At 37.5% G+C, this 14,384-nt stretch overlaps 1 protein-coding gene across 1 annotated transcript in view; it reads right to left on the bottom strand.

Annotated features, from left to right (window-relative positions):
• Positions 1-14,384, bottom strand: part of BCAS3 (BCAS3 microtubule associated cell migration factor) — a 589,753-nt gene that overhangs the window by 357,515 nt on the left and 217,854 nt on the right. Inside the window, exon 17 of the mRNA XM_055579668.1 lies at positions 8,158-8,211. Within this exon, the coding sequence (XP_055435643.1) occupies positions 8,158-8,211 (54 nt within the window). The remainder of the gene's footprint in view (positions 1-8,157; positions 8,212-14,384) is intronic.

Below are 14,384 nucleotides of genomic sequence, written 5' to 3'. Positions count from 1 at the left end.
AGGTATAAGAAACTAAGAACTACAATGGAAACAAGTGGACCAAATGGAGAGGGGGGAGGATAAAGAAGCATTGTCTTTTGTTGTCATTAGGGATGCAGGGATAAATATAAAAATGGCAGAGATTCACGTGGAAAAAAGCAAAATGACACTAGGCAGAGTTGATGATGCCCTAGGGGAGAGCATAGCTTTAGGAGGTCTGCATTATCCTCTCACTTTTTGACCCTTACCAGGGACACACTCTTATCTCCTTTAGGCACTCCATTTTCCTGAAACTTTACAACAGAAACATATACAAAATGAGACTCCGACAAGAGTTTCAAATTCTGTTCTCATCACCCATTCACAGGACCCACTCTTGTTCTGGGATACAAGCCTTCCAATCAGCGTCCTTGGTCCCCTAATATTTTAAACTCTCATGCTATGCAACTGGAGTAATGAGGCATACTGAGAACCAGTGAGTGTGTGACAGGCTGCCAATCCTGGAAGACAATTCTACAGGAAGAACTCTATTACCGAACATCCCATGACTGTCCTCCTTCCAACAACGTCCTTGCTCTAAGACCTCATGGAGATAAATGGTTCACACTCAACATCACATCTTTCCAAAATAAAAACTGGCAGTAAGTTCATATGGGGCTTATTTTTTGGTGCTTTGGCTTTCCACAGAAGACCAAAACGTCCAGTCTGCTTTTAATATCCCGCTGTGGAATCGACAGGGATAAAAATGCAAAATATACCAATGAGTTTAACCAAGTTTAACTTCGTAGTTGAAAAGCTCCTAACTTCTTGACTCTGTCAAAGGGAATACAATGGTAGCTTGTTTTGAAACAATCACTGGAAATCTAGGCTTTGAAAAGTTAAAAACACGACTGAGCTCTGGCTTGCCATCTAATTTAACATTAAAGCTTTCTCAGCTAAACACTCGCTAATTATTTAATCAAAACCAAATAAAGTCCTTTCCGAATATATAAAAAGTATCCTGTGCAAATGGGAATTTCCTGACTGTGGGCTGCTTGGGGTTGACATGAGAGTGTCTATTTCTCTTTTTCTTTCTCTTTTTTTTCCCCTTTCCTAGATGAGAATGACAAGCTTCCCAGCTGCAGTTCCAGGACTTTCACCTCCTTTTTGACCTTTTCTCAGGCGTATTCCAGTATAATCTGTAATCTACTCAAGTAGGAAGAGGAAACAGCAGCGCCCTGGTGAGAAACAGCGCCTTCTGACCCACATACCAAACTGGGCGGAAGCAATGCTTGTTCACAGGAGCCAAGGCGAGCAGAACACACACAATTAGGAGAAAATGAATAATGCATCCATATTTTTTAAAAGACTGTTAACAGAACAAGCAAACAGCTTTGGTGACAAAGTGCAAGATAGGAAGTGTTCAAGGCCAATTCTGATTAGGTACTGACTTGCTCTCCCTGTAACTTTTTTGGAGAGTAATAGGTGGGGAAGCAAAGATACTGTAAAAACGTTTATGCATTTCAAGCAAAAACACTTGTTGCTTTTTCAAGTACACAGCACAAGAGACATTAACTACAGGTACTCTGGGGAGGGGTAGGAGGGTAGAAAAATAGGAGAATACCCCACAAAATTGACTTGAAAAGAAGAATCCAATTTTTTTTTTTGCAAGATGGTGATTGAGGTTTTTAATGATACTGTCATCACTCTTCCCATCACATACAAAGGAGCTGCATGGAACTTCACACTAGTGCTTATTAAATGTCAGGAGAATTAAAACTTCATATTCTGGAGAATTAAAACTGCACTAATTATTAAAGTTATCAAGGTATAAATTTACAAATAATCAAATATACAATTTGCTAGGTGGTTTCCTTTTCCATCTGAATACTTTTTCATCAGTTAATTATTACCTTAATGTGTTCACCACTGTTTCATGTAAATGTGTTTTTCTTTCCTTAAATCTAAAACTCAATAAATTTAGAAAATGTATATGTAAAAACTAAAGTCAAAAGGAGCTGCTGCTAAAACTATATGTAGAACAAGATCAGTCTACACTACTCTCAAAAGATACTAAAGCTGTCTGAGAACAAGGAGACTTGGAATGCAAAAATAAGCCTAGAAAGGGAGATGAGATCAAGAGTTAGAAACAACATTCATAAAAATACAAATGTGGGGAAATAGAAATATTTCCAGAAATTTTCAGAGATAAAATGTGTATGGGGACAGGCAATTAAATATATTGTGTGAACATGTTTTGTCTACATTTCCTTTCCACTCTATTTCTGGCACAATCTGTTCACAGGGCCAACTCAAATTTACAAAATGAATTTTTAAAATCTTTCCCCATAATTGGGAAGTTCATTACCTTAGTTTATTATTCTTACAGCACTCTAAGATTTGAGATGAAGAACATTTGTAAGAGCTGGTGCTCTTAATATTTTAGAAGTTTCAGCAATTATTAATTCATTTTAAACATTAGGATTGTAGTTTACTACTCTTTCAACAATGAAAAATCAAAACAGTAAACGGACTATACTTAACACTAAATGGACTATACTTAACACTACAGGGAACAAAGCAAACTCTTTGTATAAGAAGAATAAAAGAAAAAGATCTTGGGACTTTTGCTTTCAGATTCACATTATTCCTAAATCTAACAAATTTAAGCAACCTCAAAATTTCCCAGTCTTCTGAAGTGAGCTAAAGCAGAGTTTTGGGAGTAAGTCTTAGAAGTGAAGACTTTTAATAAACTTAGTGAAAAAAAATCCCCAGAACTAAAAACCCCATAATCTGACATCACTTTAACCAAATTTGGGATTAAATGAGTTCTCCAAAGTATAAATAAATCCTCATTGAAATGCCTTTTAAAACTATACTACACCCCTATCTCTCATACTTAAATATCTTGCAATGAATTCTGTATCATGTCAACAGAGTAAACAGAAGCACTGAACTGACAAAGGAAAAAGCTTATAGAAACTTATCGGCATCGTTCAGTAAATAAATGCTATTATTTAAACTGAACATATAAGATGTGGAAGAATGGGAATTGGCACTGAAATAAAAACAAACACTGTAACAAGATAAAATACTGAATAAATTGCCAGATTTAAGGTGTAATGTTCTTAGACTCGGAGGACTTGAAATAATTAAAACATTTGCAGAACTGGTCTTTTTCTAGTACGTTAAACACCGTATACTGAAGGAAGAACTAAATATTAAAATCCAAGTATTTTCTGCTGAATAACAACTATCATACTACACTGGAAGCAACTTTCCTAATAATAAAAAAGACATAATTCAAAATAGCAATAGCAAAGATGCTCCCCACAACCTCCTTCTCGCTCCCTTACCCCCACTCCATAGAAGCCTTCCTTCTTTTAACTCATGACCATTAAGGATATTTTCTGGCTCTACTTCAGCATCATGACTCAGGTCATGAGAAGTGTCAAAGATGCATTTCCTTCAGATGGGAAAGAGCAACAGATTTTAACAACCATACAAAGATGGGAGTACTGTGCAAAAGAGCCAAATCAGCATTTTTGACAGAAGGGAAGATAAAACCTTTTATACTCACATATATTTTATTTCCAGCTTAAAAACACTTAAATAGCATTCTATCTAAAATATGCTTACATGTTCTGCTCAAGAAGAAAACAGGAAACCCATACTCAATTTAGCTGCCTAAATTATCAACAATGTGTGAGAGAGAACTGTTCACCAACCAAAAAAGAAAAAAAAAGAAGTTAAAGTATACCCTACGAACATTAATAAATAGTTCAAGTCTTTGTCTTCTAAATGTATTTCTCCAAAAGCAAAAACCATGAATTTACCTGTTTACATTAAAAACTACTTTTGATAGAAAGTCCTTGAGGGAGAAAATCACAAAGAAGAGTGATACCTGACCCTACCTGGGACCTGAGAATGAAGACTGCCACCTTCCTTGTGACTCTGCTGCCTTAGCAGAGACACTTTTTCTTAATCAGCTGGATTACTGCCAGGAAAGCATATTCAATGAACAGCACTGTCGCTTTATATTTTCTTTCATCCATGATTTTATCAAAGTGTACATGTTTTAATCCACTCCAAATTAGACAGGAGTGAAATATTATTGAACATTTGTTAATTCCTGACTAGGAAAGGTTCTCAGCACTGAAAAGGGAATGGCCTGTCTCGTCTGAAGCTGCCAACAACAGCAATGCCCACACGAACTCCACTCTATCCATTCTGAAACAGCTTCACTCCTGTGCTTCATTCTAGCTTCAATATTCTCACCTGCAAAAACACATCATCCAATGTTAATAACTCTTTCAATGAACCTTAAATCCCCTTCCTTTTCTCATCCTTCTCCAAATTCTAAATGTCATTTTATGCTAAGAACCATTATAGTTTCTATTTCTCAACAGAAACCATTATGGTTTCTATTTCTGTGTAAGCCTGGCACAGCACGGACCCCACCCGCTGTACCCTTCTGCAGTTTGCAAACTTCAAGCCAGTAGTCAGGCTTTTACTTCCTGCTCAGATTCTTAAGTTCAAGACTGCTCATGGCTGCTACTCCCAAGTCTCATAATTTCCAAATCTGTTTACTTGGGTCACTTCTGCAGACACTGGTCACTGAGTATCAGAATTTTCCTACTTAATTATCTTCCTCACTGGAAAACTAAGGCTAAGCTTACCTGCAAATTGATAAGCCAAATCCTCTTATAAGCAGCAAAGAAATGGATCAAAAATTATAACTACCTTTTAAAGAGATAAACAATTTTACATCTATAGAATAACAAAAGAGTGAGATAATAAAGAAACATTCACAGAAAGGATATTAAAAGCATATTTCAGAAATTTTAAAACCTGCAGAAATAAAAAAAAGAACATACTGTAGAAATTAAAATGCAATAAGCAGGTTAGGAGATAAAGTTGGGGATATTCTTTTAAAGTAAAACAAAAAGACAAAGAGATAGAAAATGGAAAAGGAAGTTAGGGGTTCAGTGTAGGAGATCCATTATCCAACTGAAATGATTTTGAGAAAGGGGCAAAAAAAACCAAAACAGCAAGAAATAAATTATCAAGAATTGAAGCCTCTGAGTAGGAGCAGTGGGTGCAGGAGAGTGCAATTTTTCATTATAAAATTGTGATATCATTGTATGTACTGCTTTGGTACAAAAATTTTATTGAATAGGTAAACAAAAATAAAACTCCAAATGTCAGCAGAAAAGCATCGGGCCTAATGATGCCTCAGTAGTTGAGTGTAATCACTGCTCCCATAAAGTACAGAGATAGACCCTTGAGTAGCAATATATAGAGAAACAAAGAAAGGAACTGCTAGAACACACAGACACCACTCCCTCCAATGATTAACTAAAACATTTGCCTTCATTCAACTCCCTAAATTCATTCATAGGAGCTAGGTACCTGGATGAGATACTAAAACTAGATAATAAATGACAGCAGTTTATTTCAAAAATTCAATTCTGTAATAAGACTTTGAGGAATAAATCATAGAAAACATAATAAAAAGGAAGCTAAGTTATTACAAAATCTTAGACGGCTTCAATATCCATAGAACACCAGGTTCATGCCAGGGCGGCCATGACTGCAATCATGGGAAAGTTTAGAAAAGATCGCCCTCTAGAGGCGTGTCTCATTAACCATTTTAAAACAAAACTTGAAACCTGCAGTCTATGACGTGCCAAAGTTAAAATACAGAGAAAACACAAAATATTTCATAAAGAGTAAAGAGCAAAATAAAAAGTACCAATTTTGCTTCAAGTGATAACTACTTTAGCTAGAATTTATTTTAAGAGAAAAATATGCCATATTACAAATGATATAGACAAAAGATAAAATAGTCAAATAGACTGGTTTTTATTGTATTAAATTTAATATAAAGTAAAATTTAGAGATAATATAAGAGTTTTTGAAATATATTCCATAGGTGGTTTTATTTTTCTCAAAACTATCTTATCTTAAACTCCCTCTCAATTTTGCTATGAACCTATAACGGCTCTATAAAATAATCCATTAAAAAATCATGCTATCTTTATTTAGTAGATGGTTTCTTCAATTAGGGCTTCTGAAATAGAAGCACTTTGTTTTCAAGACAGTATTTATTATAAGGCCTCTCTTTTCAATCTACTTTCCCTAAAGAACTCATCTGCCCTCTCAGAAATAAGAGGGAGTGACATGAAAATATTTTAAGTATGCATAGTTTTTGTGCATAGAAATGTAAAGACAAAGATTATCAACTAACTTATGAGGAAAAAAAAACTCACTAGGAAAACTAATAGACTTAAAAAAAGAAATTAGAAACTTCACCAGAACTACAAGAAAGTACACACAACCAGTTAAAAGTACATGCAACCAGTTAAAAAAAAAAAACTACTAAACTATGATAGCCTAAAAGAAGATTTTTATCCATTTAACATGTATACACTATATATATACTCTGTGTCATATGAGGCATAAAATTTAAAGCAGAGCTACAGTGCACATGATTGATTTTTCTTGGCAAAAATTAAAACATACAAATGGAAACTTCAATCCACAAGTAAACAGTGATGTGGAAAGAGAAGTCAAGAAACATCACATTATTACTGATTGTCTTCAGGACGTGAAACTATATAAGGCTGAAACGTGTGGTTGCTTTGTATTTACAATTGTGATGTGGTCTGTATCAAGAAAACTACCGATCAACAAAAGTAAGTAAGTACAATAAACCACCAAATGAAGGCTATAAACAGAGTTTCTAACAGAAACAAAGAATGCCTCATGTAGATGCCAAGAAGAAAAGTGATGCTACCAGTTACTTAGAAGCACTTTATTAAAATAGGGAGACTTCAAGTCCAAGAAATTGGAGGCCCCATCTACAGGACTCAGAGTCTTATCAACTAATTCCATTTGAAAGAAGCAGAATCTGGAATTCAGATGCCTGAAGCTATGATTCCCTTGAGGACTTATGACTTAATGGGAAGGAGACACCTCTGAGAACCACAGAAGTGAATCCAAAACCTCTCTGTTGATGCAACGGAAAAAAAAAAAAAACAGGAAAAAAACAAATTCTTTGAAAGCCCTATCATATAGTAACCGCCATATTCTTGAACCTAAACTGGAAAACTAATTTGCAAAATGAAGAAATGCAAAGGCCAGAGAATGGATGGATTAATTTATTCAACAATATTTCCTAATGTATGGTATCACATACATAAAGAAAGCTGAGCACCAAAGAATTGATGCTTTCGAACTGTGGTGCTAGAGAAGACTCTTGAGAGTCCCTTGGACAGCAAGAAGATCAAACCAGTCAATACTAAAGGAAATCAACCCTGAATATTCATTGGAAGGACTGATGCTGAAGTTGAAGCTCCAATACTTTGGCCACCTGATGTGAAGAACACTGGAAAAGATCCTGATGCTGGGAAAGATTAAGGGCAGGAGGAGAAGGGGGTGACAGAGGATGAGATGGTTGGATGCCATCATTGACTCAATGGACATGAGTTTAAGCAAACTCCAGGAGATAGTGAAGGACAGGGAAGCCTGGCATGCTGCAGTCCATGGGGTCAAAAAGACTCAGACACATTAAGAAACAATGTCAGAAATCAACTTATCAATTTTGAGTCTAATAATGCTATAAGATCCTATACATAATAAGGTCACAATTATATTTCAGTCACTTATCATTGGATGATTTCTTCATTTACTCTCTTTTCTGCATATAAGGTACTATACAAAAATATGAATAGTGAACAGGTCCTATATACCTCATCAGTAATAAACAAAATTAATAATGAAACTAATCACAGCAGCTAATCTTTTCCTAAGTTATTTCATATGTGCCAGACACCATTCAAAGTGCTTTGATCCTCACAGTAACTCTCTAAGGGAGGTAATTTTATTATCCCCATTTTACTGATAGAGAATTAAGGCACAGGTAGAGCAAGTACTGTGTTTAAATTAAAGGAGTCAGAAAGTTACCCAGCTTCCACCACAGGAAGTCCGACTGCAGGTCCTCCAACTGACTCCAGAAGGAAGTCACAGTTAATAATGGAGATCATCAAAAATAATAGGTAGAAAGCAGTAAGCAATAAATCCAGATAAAGAACTTACAGAAGAAACAAATACTGGAGTTAGGCACTTTAGGTAGGTTAAGAGGGAGAAAGCACACTGGGAGCTGAGCTGAGCTGCCAAGATGCATTCAACATTTACCTGAAGAAATAAGCAGAAAGCAATTCAGGTGCAGAAACAAGGTGCCGACTGAAGCTGAAAAGCAAAAGCAAGTAATTAAATTTGCTTGAAGCATAAATAATAGTGGCACAAAGGGTTTCTTCATTCAGCAAAAACTTCCTAACTGGTAAAGGGAATGCCTCATCTCCCAGAGGACTACTTGCCTGTCTCCTTGAAGCTCCCAATACCTGCAACCATACTCACTTCCTGTTTCTATGAGAAAACAGAAGCAGTCTTCTCTTTGCCCTCTAGTGTGAGTGCACGCGTGCTCAGTCAGGTCCGACTCTCTGTGGACCCCATGGACTGCGGCCCGCCAGACTCCCCCATCCACGGAATTTTCCAGGCAAGAACACTGTAGTAGGTTGCCATTTCCTACTCCAGCTTTGCCCTCTAACTTTTCCCCATTTTCCATCAATGCTCATTGAAAAGCCTGTCAATGCTGGCCTCAAATTTCTCTCTTCCCATCCTTAATAAAATCCACCCCTATCAGGCCCCCACGGCTCCACCAAAATTGCCCTTATCAAAGCCACATGTCCTCTCTTGACTAAATGCAATGGCATTCTATCTTTTTCTCAGTCCTTATCTTAATTGTCCTATTGGCAGAATTTAACACATTAATCACTCCCTCTTTTCTCAGAAGAAAAAAAAAATGTCTTCGTTTGGGCTCTAGGATTTCTCATGTGTGGCTTTCTTTCTATGCCACTTACTACTTCAAGTCAGAGGGCCCTAGGGCTCAGACCTGGGACATCTCCATCTTTTCATACTCATTCATTTATTAGGTGATCTCCTCCTGCTTTGGCTTTCTTTATCTATGCGTTCTCAACATTTATTCTCAGCCTGTTCCTTCCCACTGAACTCCAGATTCATAAAACCAACTACCTACCTAGCATCACTAGGTCAAGATGCCTCTTAAACTAAACATGTCCAAAACTTCTGATCCTGTCTTTATCCCCAAACCTGCTTCACCCCCGTGATCCTCATTTCCTGTGATAGCAGTCCCACCCTTCCAGGTGCTCAGGCCAAAAGCCTTACTGGTCACCCTGACTACTCTTTCCTCACCTGGATTTCTGCGATACCCTCTTCACTGGTCTCAAAAGGCTTCTAATCTTACCAGACGGCAGACGGTGCATTTCCAGTACACGTCTCCATTCTGCAGTCTTGCCATGTCACTCAAAACCCTCCACAGCTGCCCCATTTCACTCTGAGTAAAAGTCAAAGGCTGACATGACCTGGCTGCACTTCCTCTCTGACCGCATCTTCTACTCTGCAGCTTGCATGATGTTTCTCGGCCACATGGGTCTCCTTGCCTCTCCAGGGACACTCCAGACACATTCTCAGCTCAGGGGTTTTCCACTGGCTGTTTCTTCTGCCTGGCACACGTTCTGCAGGTATCTGCATGACTTCCTCCTACACTTCCATCACGCTATTCAAATGTCATCTTCTCAGTAAGGCCTGCCAGAAGCATCCTAATTTCAAACTGCAGTCCTCTCCGGTACACCCTATTTCCCTTCCTTTACTTTGTTCCATAGCACATAAAACTACCTATTCATCCATCCATCCACCTACCATCTATCCTATGTATCATACATATCACTCCACTAGAAAGTCAGTTCCATGGAAACAGAGATGTTTTCCTCTTTTATTCACTGCTGTATCCTTAGAGCTCAGGAACATAGTAACATTAATGAAAAGTTCTTGAATAAAATGAAAGAATCTTACAGATGTTAAAATGAGAAGCAACATTACCATGAATGAAAAGTTCTTCATTCTGACAAGTAATGAATTGTTTTTATTAGAAAACCTTGATAGATGTTTGAAAACTTTCATTTGAAGAGTTAGAATCTACATTTTACCAAATACTATGTGAGGCACCAAGGTACAAATATGAACAAGAAAGATCCTCTCTTCATAGAGGTCAATCCACTGGGAGACACAGGCATGCCAATGAACAAATAACATATTAAAATATAATAAAATTATGTTCACAGTGCCAATACCAAGCCTGATAAAGAAGACACAACATCAAGAGATGTTTAAAAGAGGTTTAAGAGATGAAGTGGGAAGAAGGCAATGGCACCCCACTCCAGTACTCTTGCCTGGAAAATCCCATGGATGGAGGAGCCTGGTAGGCTGCAGTCCATGGGGTCGCTAAGAGTCGGACACGACTGAGCGACTTCCCTTTTACTTTTCACTTTCATGCATTGGAGAAGGAAATGGCAACCCGCTCCAGTGTTCTTGCCTACAGAATCCCAGGGACGGGGGAGCCTGGTGGGCTGCCATCTATGGGGTTGCACAGAGTCTGACACGACTGAAGCGACTTAGCAGCAGCAGCAGCAGCAGCAGCAGCAGCAAGAGATGAAGTGACAGTGTTAGCTAGATCAGAATGAAGTAGGGTTTTAGTAAACATTCAGGGAATAAAAAGTATTTCAAGAAGAGTATGTCAAGAAATGAATATATGTGGCCTTTTCAGGGAAGGGTACGGAAATATAGGTATGGTGGGACAAGAAGCTGGGAAGAAGATAGAACCTTCCATAACATCCCAAAAGCATGGTGAAACACTGAAAAACTGAAAGTAGGAAAGTGGAAGAGTGTATTTACGGTTAACAAAGAAAATGCTCCCAACAGTTAAAAGAAAAAAAAAGGGTAAGAGTCTACTGAAACAGATGAGGTAAGAAATGATGATAAGAGATCCTTAATCGTTTCTGTCGTGGACTACTTCAACAGTCCAGAAAAGTCTGTGGATTCTTTCTCAGAATAATATTTACAAATGTGTGGGATACAATACACAGAATTACAAAAGAAAACTGTATTATTATATTGAAGTAAAGCCAGCAATTTATTTTAAAAATTAAGTTCTGCTATAGTAACACATGTAAATAAATATTAAAAGCAGTAATATTACCTAATAATATATAAAAATTTTCAAGCAATGATGAGCATAAACCATATTTCAAAATATATCAACAATTCAAAACACTTCAAAATATATTTTTTGTATATGATACAAAAGCATCTGTGTTTTTATTGGTGACAGTGTTACAAGAACTGCTATTACTAGCATGTGTTGTCTACATTCATAGTAAAATAAAACATTTAACTTTGGGTAGGGGATCATAAACCTAAAGTTGAGATATTTTCCTATCCACGTTCATGGATCTTAAGAATGCCTTACAAAGACTAAGGTCCAGGCGACAAGATTAGAAATGAAAGAGATATTTAGAGAGAGTTATGTTTCAAATAAATAAACATCCTCTGTTCAGTAAAAAATGGCAAATAGATAAAATAATCCTAACTTAAACTGGATTGCCTCCAGAAAGTAAAAAGGAAATATCCCTATATCAACTGTTATTTAACAGTTTCCTTTACTTTGCTAAAAAGAGCACAGACAAACAACGGTAATACCGCCAAAGCATGATTCATTTTCAAGATGAATCCCTCCCCGTTCAAAAGTTTACATTGTTTTTGACTAGCATCAGATTGTTTATCCACACAAACTGTAAATACATCATTTTTAGAACTAACCAACAACAATGCCCACTTTGTTTTGACATGTACCGTACAAAAAGAACATAAAGAAAAATGACCAGCACTTGAATGTCTGCACTTTAAAAATGAGAAAAAATGACAGAGTAAGCAGGTGAAATTCCAACTTAATAAAACTTCAGCACACATTATGAGGAGGAAAATGTCCCCAGAATTCCTTGTTTTCAAAGGGGAATTTAAGAACAGCTGTGTTGCCCAATAACCCATAATCTCCTCTCTGAGATGTCTTCTCTTACTTTTATGCAAAAATATTAAGAAAGTTGTGAAAGCAATAATGCTGAGAGAAAATAATATATTTTGACAGAGAATTCAAGTATTACTCTTCAAAGGTCTGATCTTTTACAGATGACAAATCCTTAACTGGTTGGCACTTCGCACTCTTCAGCAAAAATACACAGAAAGGTACTTGTTCAGCACTCAAGTCTGTGCTTTTTCCCCTTAGACAAAAGCAGAGATGACCTCAATTTTCTGTGCATCTTATGCCTAAAGTCTAACACAGAACCTGGTATATGGTACCTTATTAGAGAAGGAAGAGTGGGAAGAAAAGAGGAGCTCAGAAGAACGCTCTCTGAAAAGGCACACATGGAAAGACTATACATTCTCCCTATTTTTCTACTAATTCATCTGGTTCTCTGGTCAACCTAGCCACCCAGTGTGCACACTGAATCTCTCTCCATGAAGTTTATAGTAAAAGTGAAGTTAAGAAAGATATGCAACACAAAAAGCAAAGCCCTTGAAGAACCTATGTTGTTCAATGTTCAGTCGCTAAGTTGTGTCTGACTATGTGACTCCATGGACTGTAGCATACCTGGCTCCCCTGTCCTTCACTATCTCCCGAGTTTGCTCAAACTCATGTCCACTGAGTCGATGATGCCATCCAACCATCTCATCCTTTGTTGCCCTCTTCTCCTCCTGCCCTCCATCTGTCCCAGCATCAGGGTCTTTTTCAATGAGTCGGCTCTTCACATCAGGTGGCCAAAGTACTGGAGCTTCAGCTTCACCATCAGTCCTTCCAATGAATATTCAGGGTTGATTTCCTTTAGGATGGACTGGTTTGATTTCCTTGCTGTCCAATGGACTCTCAAAAGTCTTCTCCAGCACCACAGTTTGAAAGCATTAGTTTTTTGGCGCTCAGTCTATACCACCTCCTAATTATAGAACAAAGTTGTATTGTTGTTGTTTAGTAGCTAAAGTTATGTCCAGCTCTTTTGTGACTCCATGGACTGTAGCCCACCAGACTCCTCTATCCATGGGATTTCCCAGGCAAGAATACTGGAGTGGGTTGCTATTTCCTTCTCCAGGGGATCTTCCTGACTCAAGGATCAAACCCACATCTCCTGTATTAGCAGACTTTACTACTGAGCCAACAGGGAACCCAATGTGACAAAAGTTACACCAAAAATGTAAGGAATCATTTCTGAAGTAAAATGTCCTGCAAATAGCTGAAAAAATGAATAAATATCTCAAAGCTTTCTAAACCTTTAAACATGCTAAATACTTTTTTTAATGACTGTTTTTTAAAACATGCTAAATACTTTTTTTAATGACTGTTTTCACCCAAGACTTATTGTAAAAGATTTTCATGGACCACTGCTGCTGCTGCTGCTGCTAAGCTGTGTCAGTTGTGTCCGACTCTGTGTGACCCCATAGACCGCAGCCCACCAGGCTCCCCTGTCCCTGGGATTCTCCAGGCAAGAATACTGGAGTGGGTTGCCATTTCCTTCTCCAATGCATGAAAGTAAAGTCGCTCAGTCATGTCCGACTCTTAGCAACCACATGGACTGTAGCCTACCAGGCTCCTCCGTCCATGGGATTTCCCAGGCAAGAGTACTGGAGTGGGGTGCCATTGCCTTCTCCCTCATGGACCACTAGTTAAATATAAATGAATCACAACTGTTCTTATAAAAAATAATAGAACCAAAGCACAAAACATCATCTAGGTAGAAAACAAAGATCCCAAACTTGGGACTTCCCTGGTGGTCCAACAGTTAGGACTTCACTTCCTCATGCAGGGGTTGTGGGTTCCATCCTTGGTCAGGGAGAGAAGATCTCCACATGCCTGCCTTGTGGCCATAAAACCAAAGCAACATAAAACAGAAGCAACGTTGTAACAAATTCAATAAAGACTTTAAAAATGGTCCACATCAAAAAAATCTTAAAAACAACAAAGGGCCCAAACTTTTCTGAGTTGCAGAATTTCTCCCCAGGATTCTAGTTACAAATATATTTTTTCAGTCTATCTTAAAATTTCCTCCAAGGAAAAAATATATCTAAATTTATCTATTACATGTATCTTTAATTGACTAAGTATTACAAAAGCACATGTGTTTAAGCAGGAGCTAAAACAAATAAGGATAAGGATATATCCAGAACCATAAAGATACACTCAAACAAGTATTTGTACACACATGTTCATAGTACCACTATCCACAAAAGCTAGAAGGCAGAAACAACCCAAATATCCATCAATGGATGAATGGATAAAATACTGTGGAACATTCACATAACAGAATACTATTCAACCATAAAAAGGAATGAAGTGCTGATACATACTACAAAGTGGCTGTACCTCAAAGAAGCCAGACAAAACGTGACATATTTTATGACTGCAGTTATATGAAATATCCATATCAGGTACATCCACAGGGATGGAAGCAGATTGGTGG

Source organism: Bubalus kerabau, chromosome 4, assembly GCF_029407905.1.
Source record: "Bubalus kerabau isolate K-KA32 ecotype Philippines breed swamp buffalo chromosome 4, PCC_UOA_SB_1v2, whole genome shotgun sequence".
Taxonomy (NCBI): Eukaryota; Metazoa; Chordata; class Mammalia; order Artiodactyla; family Bovidae; genus Bubalus; species Bubalus kerabau.
The sequence above is the reverse complement of the archived record's forward strand: the minus strand, read 5'-3'. Positions and strand labels throughout refer to the sequence as shown.